Genomic DNA, 18,071 nt, shown 5'->3' on the forward strand with positions numbered 1-18,071 from the left:
GTAACCCTTCGACACGCTACCTCAGCTCACTCCGTCCGTCCGTCTGCCATCTTGCTGCATTCTAATCAGAGCTCGGTTTATTAAAAAGGCTTAAGACTATTGCTCATCTGAAGCGTGTTCATTGGTGCATACCACATTACCACGTTTCAAGACGACATTGAAAAAGTCCCAAAAAAGGACAGTTCGTTTCCTATTATAGCAAAATGGGGGAATTCTCTACTCTAAATGCAAAAATCTTTTATTCTCGCCAGTTGAGAGAGAGAGAAATGGTTCAAAATGGTTGAAATGGCTCTGAGCACTATGGGACTTAACATCTGAAGTCATCAGTCCCCTATAACTTGGAACTACTTAAACCTAACATCACACACTCCATTCCCGAGGCAGGATTAGAACCTGCGATCGTAGACTGAAGCGCCGAGAACCGCTCGGCCACAGCGGCCGGCAGAGAGAAATGATCATCGTAATAAAATAAGAGAAGTCAGAGCTCGTATCGAAAGATTTAAGTGTTCATTTTTACAGCTGCGCTGTTAGAGTGTGGAACAGAGGAGAAATAGTCTGAAGGCCGTTGGAAGAACCCTCCGCCAGGCGCTTAAGTGTGGTCTGCAGAGTAGTCATGTAGCTGTACATGTAGAATTGTCGGAAGGTTTATGGGGAAATGTAGCACATCTCTAAAGGAAATCACATACATCGTGCTACCGCGACCAGTTGTAGAGTATTTTTTAGTGTTTGGAGGCCTTATCAAGTAACTAGAAATGTACGGGCGACTGAAATTAGAATCCCTGGAAGGAAGATGACTGGGAAGCCTATTAGACAAATTTAAGGAAGCTGTATTCAAAGAAATTTATTTGAGCATTATGTGACCCGTCAGTTAGGGCGATTCACAACAACAACTTAAGTACACACGTTATTCCAAAAACGTTATCGTGGAAGTAGGGGTCAGGAGGTGCTGGTGAAAAAATACACATTGATAAGGTTATCTTTTATTTTAAAATGCTTTCTCAGTAATAAATTTTTAAGTGTGGCAGTTCCTCAAAAATTATTTTCAAAACAATTTCAAATAGCTTGACAATTTTCATTATGAAAAGGAGATTACCAGGTATGACATTAACAACTTGCCAATAATGAGATTTTAACTTGACACAACACTAATATATATAAAGACAACAGTTTAAAAAATCTTGTAAAAATAGCTCTGTGTAAAGGATATTGCAAGGTTTGACGTTAACAATAAGAGGATTTTAAACTTGTCATATCAATAAGGGAACAATTTCAAAAAAAGAACTTTAAGTAGCTAGCTTGTACTAAGCAAAAATAGTTGTCTCTCGCAAGTTACATAACTTACATTTGTTACAAGATAAATGTGAATAAGCCGGCACACAAGTCTTCACATTAAAAGCAGCTCCCAAAAAAAAAAAAATAAAATAAAATAAAATAAAAAAATAAATAAAAAAATAAAAAAAATCCTTAGCTCGGTGAGGGAGTGACACGCGTAAAGGGGACCAAGTCACAACAGGCGTAATAGTTACTGGTGGTCTACAGGGCCACAGTAGATCAGCCCCAAAACTTCCATTACAAGCTGCCACCTCCCCGAGTTACTCAAAACCAGAAGATGTAGCAAGGGCGGTGCCTGCACAGACTCTGGACCATAGAAACCCGCGGCACTGACCCTAAATCACCCAATCGAGGTGTGAATGAAAACGGCCCGACGAAGAAGCAGTTACCACATTCCCGCGGATGGGATGACCCCAACAAAACCACTGGTGAAGAAACTCATACCCTTCACTGGACCCTTGAAACCCTACTCTTATATTTATATAAATATAACTATAAATATATATATATATATATACACACACAACTAACTCTGTTACATAAAAACAGTACTCAACTTCTCACACTCACACGTCGCACTTCCAAATGCTCGTCAGAGCTAACCGCTGCCAGTGGTTTCAACGGCCGATAAGAAGACATACGGTCCCATGCGCTGATCTCCTGCACCACGGCTTGTAAGCTTCATAAGCCACGTACATGCGGGTAAGGCAGACTTCGCCCCTGACAGCAAGAGATCGGCCAAAGCAGCTGACGAACCCCAACAGCAGGGCCCCGCTCGCGCCACCACCTCTCTCGGTCACCGCCCAGCACGTACTCTTCGATCGTCACGCGACCGTACACTTGCTGCACCTCCCACCAGAGGGCGGTAGCGGTATAAACAGCACGCCAAACCGAAAGCGCCACCGCAAACACCAGACGCGAAGCGCAAGCACTCCGCCTGGTGCGCTTTTCGAAGAGCCGGACACAACTACGGCTCATCATGCTGCTACCATCATACATATCGCGTATGGAAATTTGGAAATTTCTGTTAAGTTCGTATGGGACCAAACTGCTGAGGCCACCGATCACTAGGCTTATACACTACTTAATGTAACTTACACTAACTTTCGCTAAGCACAACCCACACACGCATTCCCCAGGGAGGACTCGAACCTCCGAAGGAGGGAGCCGCACGAACCGTGGCAAGGCGCCTCGTATATGGATCTTCAGAATAAGGTAACAGAGTTTATTGTACGCACAGTAGTATATATATAGTCAATATTCCCTCGCTGAATACATCAAAAGAATAGAAATAAAACCGATAATGTTGGCTCGAATTACTCTGTGCCAAGCACTGTTCGGTGACTTTCGGAGAATTTACTCCACCTGGCCAAAAATATCAAGACACTTATTAGGAAGCATTAATACGGAGAGTACCTACCCTTCGGGTTGAGCCCTATTGGGTACACTTACAATAAGGCGTCTGAATGTCTGTAGAGGAATGGCAGCCCATTTTTCCTCAAGAGCTGAATCTAGTGATCTTGGACACTGGGCGCTAGAGGGAAGTCATCTTTCCAGATCATCCCAAACGTGTTCCATTTGATCCAGCTTGGGCCTCTAGGCAGGCCTGTCTGTGTCAGAATTGTTGCTTTCTGACAGCGTCATGTTCATACAGTCATCGACTCACAACTGTTCCTCTACTATACGTGGTACAAAATGCTGTATATTTGTTCATATCCATCTACATTTAGCTTTTCCTGAAGCACAATTAACGCAAGAGGCCTTGCCGCAGTGGTATCACCGGTTCCAGTAGGGTCACCGATGTTAAGCACTGCCAGTCTTGGCTAGCCCTTGGATGGAGCACCCTCTGGGTCTGCCGAGTGCCGTTGGAACGCGGGGTGCAATCAGCCCGTGTGAGACCAGTTGAGCAACCACTTGATTGAGAATTAGCGAAACCGGTCAGGAAAACTGACAACGGCCGGGAGAGCAGTGTGCTGACTACATGCCCCTCCAGTGACGCCTCACGGGTGAGGATGACACGGCGGCCGGTCGGTACCCTTCCGCCTTCATTGTATCTTCGGACGGTGTTTTGTTTGTTCAAACACAATTAGGGGACTACACTCCTACCACGAAAACACCCTCACAGTGTAACACCAAGTCCTCCCACAGTGTAACACCAAGTCCTCCATACTTCACTGATGGAACTACACATAAGGACATGAAACCCTCTCCACGCATTCGCCAGACCAAATCCTTCCATCGGATTGCCACAGAGTATAGCGTGATCCATCTCTCCAAATCACTCGTTTCCAGTTATTGACCACCTCAAGCACCAGTTATCACTTACTAACAGAAATGTGCCATGTATGAGGGGTTGCTTGAGCATTGTACACATTCATTGTAACTCCCTACTCATAGCCACTGTGCTAGCTGGACTGCTGGTAGCACTTCGGAACTTACAAGTGATTCCTTCCTCTGATTTCATGCGATTTTTTTACTACCAACCGCGGCAATGTTCGATGGTTCTTGTCCGTCAGTATATGAGGTCTGCTTGGTATTGGTTTAGCTGCGTCTATTCCTTCGCATTTTCACTTCACACTCATACCACCAATTGTGGTAGTATGAGCAGCTTTAGGCGGGCTGAAATATCCCAGATGGGTTTTTTACTCAGATGACATCCAATGATTAGTCCACATTGGGAGTCACTGAACTCTCCTGACCGAACCATTCAACTTTTACTGCTTCTCTACTGACAACACAGCACTCCCCTCCTTTTATACTTGTGGGTCCACCTTTCGTGACATCTTGTGGTCAGTTCGGCATTATATAGGAGTATCCGGATGCGCTTGATCAGACAGTGTAGAAAGATGTAGAACTGAATCAGAGACTGCGGCGTAGTCACGTGTACCAGACCTCTTTCGCCCTCATGACAGTGGCAACGTATCTCTGATATTTAGGGGAATCTCTTCTACGCTGAAAAACTTTTCAGACTTTAGCTTCTATGCCGCTACGTAATATAAATTTAATATATTTTTTATTCGGTTTTGAAATGACAGCGTTCATTTTAAGTGCGGTGCAGTCTCTTCCTGAAATCACAAAAATTACTCCAGGAAATAAAGGTTTAAACAAAAGTGAAAAAATGTTACAACGAACGCAAGAGTCATGTAATTATGAACAAATATTCCGGTCAAACTTAAAAACGTTGCGATCCAGAAAATCGTGGATACATCGTATTTGATAATCCATGTGCTAGACCTACATGTGCTTGACCTACATCAGTAATCAGTAAGTGTAATCAAAGTAAGAAGAAGTATTGTCTTAAAACAGGCATACGTTGAAGTAGAAACTATCGCCAACTAACATAAATTTCCGTTTTCAAGACGGGGAAGACTTAACACATTAAAGAAACACACAAGGAAATATTCCAATCCGACATGTCGAAAACCACCATGGAATTTAGAATACAATGAACAAATTCCCTGTCAACATTTTTGCTGCTAAGAAACACAGCAAGTATTTTTTCAGATTTGACGCTTTTCGTTTTTGACGCACGACGAATAGCTTAAGACAGCCGTTTGTACAGATGTAGAAGATGTAGATGCCTAGAGCGCAATCGGCTGTGACAAGACAGCATAGCGCTGCATAGTGCTGATATCCGGAGTGACACAAGCGAATTTGAAACATCTGAATCATTAAAAAATGTCACGCATCAGTAATGTTTTCACAAAGAGGCAGTTCGTACCGACGGCTAACCTGTTGCGTGAGTAATTCCTACTGAGGTGACTAGCAGAGGAAAATAAATCAAGGCAGTATTTGCTATTACATTGTAGACATTGTTGACCACTCCAACACCTCTTCATGAAATTTTACGGGTGAATTGGCAAGATTTAACTGATGCAGCTACCATGAGGAGATCTTGGGATTTCATGACCAGGTGTTCCAAGATGCTGTGCGTTCAGACTTCTTACTGATGCAGGTAATGCTCGACCTCATAAAACGGAAGATATTGCACGCATAGTGTGGCCTGCTCGCTCTCCCGATTTGAATCCCACAGAGCATGCCTGGGATGCACTAGGGATACGGTTTGCATCACATCAGCATCCACCAACCACTCTCCAACACTTGTGAGCAGCTATGCGGGAAGAATGGGCATTATTGCCTCAACATAGGATCGATGACATCATTCACAACATGTCCCGTCGTTGTCAAGCCTTTACTGGTGCCACAGATGGTCACACGCCATACTGAGCAAATTAACCAGTTGTCAGAATGTGTAAGTTGAAAAACAAAAAAAGAAGAACATTTTTGTCTACAGTTAGTATGTTGCAGTTGATTACGTTCTGTATTCTTTACGTTGTTTTTATTTTACTATCACCTGTCTTGCGGAAAAATAAACGCAACCTTGCAAAATTTCCGTTTGTTGCTATAATTTTGGACATTAGGTATGTTATCTTGTTGAAGGGTATGTGCATTAAGGCAACAATTTCTATTAGACTTCAGTAGAATGATGGGAAGTTCAAAACTAAGGGAGTAGCTAACAGGGAGATGCAATATCACCAAAATTATCAGCAGCGCTAGAGTAAATCTGCTCTTCTCGGTTTACGAGCCAGTCGTTTCGAAATGACGCCGCTTGTAAACCGAGAAGGGTTTAGTCGGTCAAGTCGCCGCGAAATATTCCTAGGATACAGCGCTAGAGTAAGTTTTCTCATGCTTAAACTGGAAAATAAGGTGTTTGGATAAATGGAACGTAACTGACCCACCGTAATTTTTCTAATGAAATTGCGATGTTTGTTTCTAGTGCATTAATTATTGAAAAATCTCAATCAAATAAATTTAAAAGTGTTCGTAAAATCAGTTATAATAAAAGATAAATGACGCGTAACCGGCATATCGGAAAGAAGATGGTGCAACTTAACAATGCAGCTTTTGTGTTAGTGTATCTATCGATGTTGAGGAAGATGGCTGGATGCACAGCCAAGAAAGAGCTGAAGTGTAAAAACTGATCCGAGGGAGGAGCTTCCTGTAAATTAAATAAAATTTTCAAAATTAAACTTCCAGTTTATCTTGGGAAACCATTAGAAAATCGAGTGATTCTCAGCTAGCAACGGAGCGATTCCTGTTTCAGATTACTTGGAGACAGTAAAATGAAGAAAACGGTCAGCGATAGGTAGTAACAGTGCTAGTAATACGGCTGCCGGCTGGCAAATGGGCCACGGACGCTTTAGATGGGTTCCAGGACATGTGAGAAGAAGGGATCGCGGCCTGACGTAAGGTGGGCAGACTGCATTGATACAGATGTGTAGAGGCCTGTGAGTGAAGACTGTAAGGCTTGAAGTAGTCCAGAGTGAACCAGTATGCCGCACTGTGTGTCAGTTTGATGCTGCTGCTAATGATGATGATGGTTAGTGAATTGTAAATTAGTAATATGAAAAGTAAGAATATAATGTTTATTACGTATGATAATTTGTACTTAAGGTACAGGTACCGATATTATGAGAATTATGGAACACTGAAATAAATCGAAAAGTCTGCTGTCAGTTTTACGTTAACTGTAACTTATTAAAATTTATAGAATATAAGGAAAACATGAAATTATATTGTTTACTTACTATAACCACCACGATCTGCTGTACATGGAGTTTCAGGAGGTACTCTCAACATTTTCCGAGCTGGTAGCAGACTAATTCGAATACAATATTCCATGTGACATGTGTCTAGTTGAATTGCTTACTGAGATACAACTGGCTACAGAGATAAGTTTTCATTTCGTGGGTCGATATTCAAGTTGCAGCGGGTTTCTTTTAAGATTTTAATTTTAATTTTTAAGCTGACGTGAAGTTATGCTTGAGCTTACACAACTGAATTTTTGAATTGTTTTGTGAGTATGATTTGTTGTCCAATTAATGCTGCACGTATTTACAAATGTGATGTAAGCTGATGTTGTATTTAGGCATTGGGTCTGGCCGTGAGTCGTAATCGGACAGGCGACCGCTTGCGATGAGCGAGAAATCCGGGTTTGAGTGTCGATCTGATACAAATTTTCATTGTCTTCATTCTGTTATAAAGCTGATGGTTGTCCATATTCGCAACTGCCAATACATTTCATTAATTATTCAGCTGGTGGAACGTAATCTTTCAACAAGCCTACGCAGAATTTCTATACACAGCGGTGTTCCACGTACAAACATATGGCGGACACTGCGTATGCACGGCCTCTGTCCTTATCATTTGTAGCAGATTCCACCTCTCGGTGAAAGAGATGAAGGTAGACGATTGGAATTTTGTTGTTGGCTAATTCAAGATATCCGAGTACTGCCATTTATATTGTTTGCTGCTGAAGCCATTTTTACTCGTGATGCTATCAACATCGGTGATGCGACTAAAGCTCACATGCCGTCGCCCAGACATTTTCAACAACGCTTCTCGGTAAGTGTTTGTTGTATCATGAGAGACAATCAGCTAACTGGGCCTCTTGCGTAACCGTAGATCGATAGAAATGATCAAGTTCCTTGACCAACAATATTCCAGCACTTCATGCCTATGAGAATAGTTGGAATGCGAAGTCTGAGGATACAAAGTAAACACATTAGACGAACTAATTGTACGGATCATGAGTAGTGCTCCCTTTGTAAATAAACGCCAAGACGAACTCAGAAAAACAACACGTGGTGTTGTCGAGAGGATTAGAAAGTGCACTGAAGTTTCAGATGGGTTAAAAATATCAGTTTTGAACTACGTCACTTGCCTCTAATGGCCTAGTGCCTTCTGTGCGTATTTGTCTGAGTTGTGTTCTGACAGTTGTATCCCTGCTACGAGTAAAAGCTGGACGCATGTTTCATTCGAATTTGTCTGTAGAACCACTTTGTAATATATTTATTGTTCTCTGCAAAACAGCCTGTATTCGTCAAACTTTTATTCCATAGGCTGCAGTTTCCGATGATGACCAAGGCCTACATTTTCTTCCTTATTCAGGTAACTTAGGTAACTGCAGTCATATAACGTTTTCGAGACTGCCAGTATTTCGGTACCTGAACACTGCATCGTTTTCACAGCACATGTGCAGTAAACGGCGATCTCTCGTTGGATTCTTACCTTGAAAACGACAAGGTATTCACCCCTAGAAATACCACCTGTTTGTCGAGAATGTTAGACTGCTGCATTCCTATACGACAGATAGGAAAAGCACAAGCTTCAACTTCCCCATTCTTTGAGAAATTACGAAGCCTTTTAAAATGAAGTAAATGTATACTTTGAATTTTTTTATTATTATTGATGTCATTGACTTAGTTGTTTTCATTTCATCAGTTTTACTTTCAAATGTTTGATATATGTCCAACTGTCTTTCTAAACATTTGTAAATACCCAGTGGCACGTATCATGAACACAGAGGTGCAATGGAACAAAAAACTCTCTCGTTATCTTTTTTTCAGTTTTCAGTAACAGAGATTTTTCAATCACTCTCTTGCCTTGCCTAATGCACAGGCTCCTTACGTTTCTTGTCTTTCTATTTCAGGTATGAGACTCGGTCTGTTGCAAGTCAAGGTGGGACTCGCTTACCTGTTGTCGAGGCACAATGTGCGGACCACGGACAAAACGGTGACTAACCTCGAGTACAACCCTAGGTCCATTATACTTATGCCTAAAGGTGGCATCCAACTACGGTTTGAGAAGAGATTCTAGAAGATGTTCGCATTGTATGGATCCAAGATATGATGGCAAACTAACGCTACGGACTGTTTCAACGCTTATCAAGTTGCTCTTTTAGCTCTACATTGTTGTACCACGTTAAGATTAAATTACACTGTCGCAAAATACACTATTTTACCATGAGACACTCTGAAATATAAGTCGGCTCTTTGTTTTCAAAATAATGCGCATCCATACAAAATCCTACCTTCGCACATGATGATACGATGTCTATCATACATACCTGGGTGCGACGCTGCCAACTGCTCTTAAGAGTATGTCTGTACTTCCATTAATCACTCTGCATGGAATACGTGATTGTAAATTAACCCTCCGTTACTCGCGCGAAAATTCGTGACATTGTCACTCGCGCGGATAACTGGTGTCATCCACAAAGCAAGCGGTCTATTTGTACACTTTGAACTGTCTTTATGACTGGTTTTATGACTTTTTATTAAATCTAAATACTATACATTTAATATTTGTACATAGTATAATATATTCTAACGTTTCAAAGAGTGACCATTCGAAGAACAATATCTTCAGCTGAATTACTGACATTACGTGGTCCCTCTTGTTGCTTACAGACGTACGGTTCTAAATTCAAAGTGTAACCTGTTTTTACATCAACCAGAGCAAACACTTTTAACCCATACTTTACTAGTTTGCTAGGAATATATTGCCTGAACGGGAAGTTTCCTCTAAATGCCAAAGGCTATTCGTCAACAGCAAGATATTCACTAGATGAAAAATATTTTTGGCAATTGTTCGTGAATAGTTCATGTACCTCTCTGATAGCTTTTACTGTTTTTAATTGCTTCGTTCATCCTTCAAATGACGAAAAAGTTAGGCGAACGTGGCTTGTGTATTCTCGAACAAAAAAATGCTGTGTATTGTTTTTGTTGCAAGTTGTTCAATACGAGTGCTGGCTTTCTCATAAGAAGTGGTCTAAGAGACTGGCAAAGTTTATCAAAAATTCTATCTTGCCATGAAATGTCCCGCAACCGTATTACTGAAATGCGCTCGTGGAAAGAGTTTTTGCACAGAGTTAAAAACTCAAAAACAATGGGTCAGGCAGCTCAAGATCAAATTAACTAGGAAGAAAAGAGGCAAAGATCGGTTTCGTTAAGGCTATTTTCCACAGAATGTTTTCCTGTCGAAAATAATATTTCATTAAGAGGCGACCAATAAATGTTGGGAAATCCTGGTTCTGGAAACTTCTTACGGCTAGTAAAATTAAGGACAAAGTTCGACCCCGTAATAAATGAACACAATCGTGCGGCTAAGCCTGGAAGATAGGTAACTTACTTAAGTAAGGGCATACAAAATGAATTCATTACCATAATTTCTGATGAGACTATATCTGTCACGTAAAAGGCCATACTAAGTAACAGATTAAATACTCATAGCACTGCAAAGATTATCTTGTTAGTGTCAGTAGTGTAAAGAAACAGTTGAACTTGCTACCACAGTACGAAGTTCGCGAGCCGTGAGGATACCCAAGCATACTACCCCCAATTTGCGGCTACATCCTGTTTTAATTACAGTCCATCGTAGATCCCTCGAACAAACAGCCGTGCCCAGTACTTGAAGAATGCACAGACAGCATTCGTCTACAGGAAGGGTAGCGGAAGTGATTCACGAAATTGTCGTCCAATATGCTTGACATCCATTTCTTGTAGAATCTCTTAACATACTCTGACCTCACACGTAATACATCTGAAACAGAATGTCTACCATGCCAACCACCATGGATTCCGAAAACATCAATCAAGTGAAACTCAAACCGTACTTTTGTCGCATGACATCCGAAAGCCATGGATGAAGGTAGTCAGGTAGATGCACTATTTCTCGATTTCCCGAGAGCTTTTGATTCAGTACCACATCTATCCTTTCCATTAAAAGTAATATTATATGGGATATCAAGCAAAATTTTAGTTTAGAGTGAGGATTTTTTCGTAGCGAGGATTCAGCATGTTATCTTGGATGGAAACATGCATCAACCAAAATACATGCCAAGACTTGTCATTTTGCAAAGACAAAATCATCGCCAGACATATGACAGTCTCGCCTACATGTCGTTAGTTCTTATCAACCTTTGATAGACTTTGACAACACTTATAATCATTCTATACATAATTAAACTTCCGTTATCGTTGGAATGATGCTATGTGGTCTTATTGTTCCTTTTTAAATGGCTTTAGTTTTATACGCCATCATTGAAAATAGCCTCTATGCTTGTATTCATAAAGTGCTTGTATGCATAAAGTGGAGCATCATTATGTGACTTAATTAATAAGAGTGACTGATATTATTGCCATGAAATCTGGGTGGTGGCTTCAGAGCAGTGTCGTACCTCTGCAAAGAAGTGGATTTGTAATTTTACTAATGACGAAAATTATAATTTTTAATAGATTATTATAAGAAAACAAACACGTGAGACCACTTCAGTGAAAATGATAGCCAGAAAAACGATTTTTTACACACAGCAACAAATGTACATCATTTTATTATTTGACAGTACCGTAAACAATTTCAACAGTGTTGTGCATAATTATAAGCTCGCAGTTCGATTTGGAATGAGACATTGATCAAATGTAAGAACTGTTTTACTACAGTAATGAGGGAAAGTAATGTTGTGCCACTGCATGTTCCCTGTGATTTGTAACAGTTGTGTATGCGTGCGGGAAAGTAAACGGTATTCTGCTAAACGAACGTGCAAGGGCTAGTAAGCTACCTGTCAATAAGGTTTTTTTCCTACATGACCTGTTATGATAGCTGTTCCTGTAAGCTGACTGGTATGTGCAAGACCATATCACTAACATTCGACGCGTATAGCTCCAAATAACACGATTTTTTAAAATGTGACACACGTAACGTTAGTATCGTGTAAGTAATTTAAACAACAATCGTAATAAGCATTTGTAATGTGCTCCACTAATATTTCTTACCTCTTTACTGTAGTTTTGGCATTATATTGCAGACATCTGATAAAGGCCTAAGGCTTAAACTGGCCAGTAATGTGATGCATATGCATGGTACATTAAAAGGATGAAACTGACGACCTACAGTGGTTAAAATGGTTCCATCAGTTAGATGATACGTTGAGTGTGTGGTCTTGTCGTATATGAAGAAATTATTTTGGGCATCTGTTGAATGTCTGTGCCGGAATCATCTATTAGTAGCAGGGTGTCATCTACATAACAAGAAAAATATTCAACTTTCTCTGCAAGTGTGTCTGTGTTTCTAAAAATTTTTGTTCCATTCTATTTCGAAATATGACATCTATGGTGCCAGCTGTGATACATTGATGGCTACTCTATCCTTTTGTGTGTATTTTGCATTACAGATTTCAAAGCAATTCTGCTTTAATACTGGTTTGGGTACTACTTTACTTATACAGTCATTGCGATTTATTATCAGTAAACTTGTTTCTTTTCTGCTTTAATTCCGATGCATGGTTTGTGATGAGCTTTGGGTTTTGCTCTAGTGTGTAGAGTGATCTAATTTTTCACCTTTTTTTGTATCGACGGTTGTGTGTTAATTTTTTTCTATACTGTGTGATGCTCGTATTGTTTTTCATTTTTTGTCTGGGTCTTAATTTTGCTGCGTCAGTTGCGACCTTGGTTGCAGTAAGACGAATGGTCTATGATTTCATGTTTGGTTTAGGTTTTCAATTATATTTTAAGCCCTTATCAAGTAAGCTTTCTCGTCAATCGTGAGGTTGATGTATGTTAGATTTGATGTTCTTGCATGGAATTGGAAAGGTTATGCACACGCCTGTTCGATTTAGTTATAGGGTACTGTATGAGCAGTATATGTTGCATTTTATTTTTATGTGTTAGATGTGCATATATATCTATAAATCTGGACAACTGGTGAAAAATCTGTTGACTGGTGCTGTCCTGAGACACAAGTAAGCCGCATACGTATTTTCATTCAAAAGATTTTCCAGTGCCAATTTATCCTTGATTTCCTGACCCACTCGTTATTTAGTGCCAAATATTTTACTGTTACCACACAGAATTCCATAGATGAATAAGCCACCTACTGAAACACACAACATCGTTGACTTACGTATCAATTGAAGCTATCAAAAAAGCAAACATTAAATAGGTCTTATCGAATATTGTTCAGCAATAAATTCCACTGCTTAAACATTGAATATTTAGCGAATAACAATATCGTCTGCGCTAAACCCACGATACACAACAAGAGAAGGTATTATACAGCGACAGCATTGACGATATGTTATGGAAATAAGTACTACGACAGATATATAAAAAACTTACCAGTCGCAAGTAAACATGCACTATATACATGCGCTAACGACACTGTTTGCAGGTAGATTGGTAATGGTCATAGACAAAAATAAGTTTATAGCACCAGAAAATAACATCTTAATGGAAAGTCTTTGAATGTAGCTGAGTTTTTGGTTTACTATGCATGTAATATTAATTACGTTGTTCTGGGCGATATATCGGTACTTTTCTTTTACTAGATGTTTCACTGACTTCGTAAGTACCCTGAATATGTGGAAACTCTTATGTGCAAGTTTCAGTTACCGTGTGCAGTGCAGAACTCGAATCCCTGACAGGTACTGGCTGCCTTCCGAAGATGGTGTCATTGTGCATGAACTTTAAAAACAAGGGATAACGCTGTCAGCCGTACACACATGAGAGGTGACATTGTCAGAGGCAGTTGTGGGAACACGTGTAATATACAACGTGCATAAGCTGCACGTTTTGTTATACTACGAGAAAAACTCAAGTTGGTTAATGCTTATGACTGCACGAAGATAAACAAGACACGGCCCCTACTTCAACTGTAGAACTTCGTTCCAGCAATTTAAGATTACAGATTAGTCAGCAATCTCTTCGTCCTGCACTTCTGTTAAGTCTATTTGTGCTCTCTAATCTCGTTGTAGCTTCATAACACTTGAATGGCTAAATCCAGATTCCGAAGTAACGACGGAACACAGCATTAAGTTGTTCTTCTTAGGCTGGCGACAGTCGTGCTAGAACACCGACAGAGCCTCTCATTACATAAGAGGCATTCAAATGGCAGTGGGGGAAAAATGAGTAAAGTGTTTGTTATTTCAAATGTAATCGCCATTATTACTAATACAGGTTGACAATTACTGAACTATATGAAATAAAAATCGTCATAACCTCTAACGGTTTGCGTTAGAACATTCAAACTGCATGGTTGGCCGCGGCGCATGATGAGAATTAGTATGCGCTGTGTAGTTTGGCTCAGAGACAAAGCAAACTTTCATTTGTATTGGTACGTCAATAAGCAAAATTGGTGCATTTGGGGGACTGAGAATCCGCTTTTCGCGACCAAGAAGTTTCTTCACCCTCAACGGGTGACTGTGTGGTGTGCAATGTCCGGTGACGGGATAATCGGTGCGATATTCCTTGATGGCACGATGACTACCGAAAGCAACTTGAATGTTTTGGAAGATGATTGTCCAAAGGGACCCTGATTTCGACAGGATGTGTTTCATGCAAGACAGAGCTCGAAGCTCGACCCCATCGAAGCAGGAGAGTTTTTGATGTCGTGGAGGAGCACTTTGGGGACCGCATTCTGGCTCTAGGGTACCCAGGGGCCACTGCCAAGAGCCTCGACTGGCCGCCATATTCTCCGTATCTGAACACATGCTACTCCTTTCTGCATGGATATATTAAAGGCAAGGCTACAGCAATGAACCCAATACAACTGATGAGCTGAAAACAGCCATTCAGGAGGTCATTGACAGCATCGATGTTCCGACACTTCGGCGGGGCATGCTGAATTACGCTATTCGTCTGCGCCACATCATCGTCAATGACGGCAGGTATATCGAACATGTCGTAACCTAAATCCAAATATCTGTAGTGACGTTTACGTGTTGAATAAAGTGTGTACCCGTGGTAGTTTCCTTTTCATGTAGTTCAGTAATTGTCACCCTGTACGTTTACCCCGTTATGAGACATGCCAGTTAATGCCTTCAAGAAGAATGTTTGCAGCTGGCTACGGAAACGTGATCGTACGCAGTCATGCACCTCTTCGCCCGAAGCACATCGGCGGCCACGAATGTCTTTCTTCGGGGCTCTAAAAATACGAAAATCGCATGGATACAGGCTGTAGGGAGGATGTGTAATGGCTTCCCATAGAAACTTTGAAGCTTACTCGAAACGATCATGGCAACATGTGGGCCTGCCCACATCCTCCATACAGTCCCGTTCTCTCCTTATGCGATTTCCATAGTTCTGGAGCCCTGAAGAAAGACATTCGCGATCGTCGATTTGCTTCGGACGAAGACGTGTACGCCTGGGCACATTAATGGTTTCGTAGGCAACTGCAAACATTTTTCCACTAATTTACTGACTGGCTTGTTTCACAGTGGGATAAGTATATTAATAGATAAGGCCAATGCTTTTCAAATAATAAACATCTTACTTACTACACTCCTGGAAATGGAAAAAAGAACACATTGACACTGGTGTGTCAGACCCACCATACTTGCTCCGGACACTGCGAGAGGGCTGTACAAGCAATGATCACACGCACGGCACAGAGGACACACCAGGAACCGCGGTGTTGGCCGTCGAATGGCGCTAGCTGCGCAGCATTTGTGCACCGCCGCCGTCAGTGTCAGCCAGTTTGCCGTGGCATACGGAGCTCCATCGCAGTCTTTAACACTGGTAGCATGCCGCGACAGCGTGGACGTGAACTGTATGTGCAGTTGACGAACTTTGAGCGAGGGCGTATAGTGGGCATGCGGGAGGCCGGTTGGACGTACCGCCGAATTGCTCAACACGTGGGGCGTGAAGTCTCCACAGTCCATCGATGTTGTCGCCAGTGGTCGGCGGAAGGTGCACGTGCCCGTCGACCTGGGACCGGACCGCAGCGATGCACGGATGCACGCCAAGACCGTAGGATCCTACGCAGTGCCGTAGGGGACCGCACCGCCACTTCCCAGCAAATTAGGGACACTGTTGCTCCTGGGGTATCGGCGAGGACCATTCGCAACCGTCTCCATGAAGCTGGGCTACGGTCCCGCACACCGTTAGGCCGTCTTCCGCTCACGCCCCAACATCGTGCAGCCCGCCTCCAGTGGTGTCGCGACAGGCGTGAATGGAGGGACGAATGGAGACGTGTCGTCTTCAGCGATGAGAGTCGCTTCTGCCTTGGTGCCAATGATGGTCGTATGCGTGTTTGGCGCCGTGCAGGTGAGCGCCACAATCAGGACTGCATACGACCGAGGCACACAGGGCCAACACCCGGCATCATGGTGTGGGGAGCGATCTCCTACACTGGCCGTACACCACTGGTGATCGTCGAGGGGACACTGAATAGTGCACGGTACATCCAAACCGTCATCGAACCCATCATTCTACCATTCCTAGACCGGCAAGGGAACTTGCTGTTCCAACAGGACAATGCACGTCCGCATGTATCCCGTGCCACCCAACGTGCTCTAGAAGGTGTAAGTCAACTACCCTGGCCAGCAGGATCTCCGGATCTGTCCCCCATTGAGCATGTTTGGGACTGGATGAAGCGTCGTCTCACGCGGTCTGCACGTCCAGCACGAACGCTGGTCCAACTGAGGCGCCAGGTGGAAATGGCATGGCAAGCCGTTCCACAGGACTACATCCAGCATCTCTACGATCGTCTCCATGGGAGAATAGCAGCCTGCATTGCTGCGAAAGGTGGATATACACTGTACTAGTGCCGACATTGTGCATGCTCTGTTGCCTGTGTCTATGTGCCTGTGGTTCTGTCAGTGTGATCATGTGATGTATCTGACCCCAGGAATGTGTCAATAAAGTTTCCCCTTCCTGGGACAATGAATTCACGGTGTTCTTATTTCAATTTCCAGGAGTGTATTTTCCAAGTGTCTCGTTTTCATTTGACTGCCCCTTCTATAATCAAAAATTTCTTTACAACGTGGATAATATCTTCGGAATCATCTCACACTTTCACACCCCTCAAAGTGATCTCAAAGAAGTAAATCTTGAGTTACAGATTTCAAAGTAATTTGTGACGTTTCCAGAGCTACCACATCTCGAAGTCAGTTAATCGAGCACACTTTTGAATAGTTTACACCTTCATTTAAATGTACCGGTTAACAATAACACCGACACACGTTCTTAGTTCGCATTGTCAGTGGTAGTTGAGTCGTGTGCCGGGAGCGCTGTACTATCGTTGGGAGCATAGCGCAGCACGTATGTGTGCGTATTTCAAATGGTTCAGATGACTCTAAGCACTATGGGACTTAACATCTGAGGTCATCAGTCCCGTAGACTTGAACCTAACTAACCTAAGGACATCACACACATCCATGCTCGAGGCAGGATTCGAATCAGGGACCGTAGCAGCAGCGCGGTTCCAGACTGAAGCGCCTAGAACCGCTAGGCCACAGAGTTTGGCTGTGCGTGTTTAATCGCACCATTATTTCAGTTAATAAACGTGGATTGTTACCGTACATCTGGCTGTTATGATTAACTTATTAGTAAAATATTGTCCCAGTAACATTAATCAATCGCTTTTGCGTAACGTGGTACGTGGAATAACACCTCACACTACTCGTTCCTTCCAGTGGACACAGGGTCAGTGGATTTCGTTATAAAAACTGCGGACTTTTCGGTTTATCGAAATTTTAGTAACACAGAAATTCTCCACGGGGCTAAAGCCGAGTCAGTTCGGACAGAGATCGAGAACTTCAGTTACGTTCTTCATTTTCGTCTCTATTTTTACTGTACCGGCTATCAGACCTTTTTCATTCTTTCAGTTTCTTAATTCTAAAAGCATACCGGGCATAAAACAGTTACACCGTCACTATAGTCGATAATGGCCTCAGTTCACAGAGGAAGAGACTTCATAAGCTTCTCCGTAAGTGCCATACCAACCTGAAGTTACTCATTGTTCATTAGACGCAAGAGATTACCGAACTGCAGGGACGGTGATTGATACTTTCCCGCAACATTCCAAACAATCTACGACATTTTATAGGGACTTATGACTTCTTGATTTATGGAAACAGTCGAAGATCGATAGGGTGCCAGTGCGTTCGTCAAACTCAGGAA

General features: G+C 42.2%; 1 protein-coding gene across 1 annotated transcript in view; it reads left to right on the plus strand.

Annotated features, from left to right (window-relative positions):
* Nucleotides 1-8,991, plus strand: part of LOC124799100 (cytochrome P450 6k1-like) — a 77,206-nt gene extending 68,215 nt beyond the window's left edge. Inside the window, exon 8 of the mRNA XM_047262638.1 lies at nt 8,825-8,991. Within this exon, the coding sequence (XP_047118594.1) occupies nt 8,825-8,991 (167 nt within the window). The remainder of the gene's footprint in view (nt 1-8,824) is intronic.
* Nucleotides 8,992-18,071: the final 9,080 nt, after the last annotated feature.

This window comes from Schistocerca piceifrons, chromosome 5, assembly GCF_021461385.2.
Source record: "Schistocerca piceifrons isolate TAMUIC-IGC-003096 chromosome 5, iqSchPice1.1, whole genome shotgun sequence".
Lineage (NCBI taxonomy): Eukaryota > Metazoa > Arthropoda > Insecta > Orthoptera > Acrididae > Schistocerca > Schistocerca piceifrons.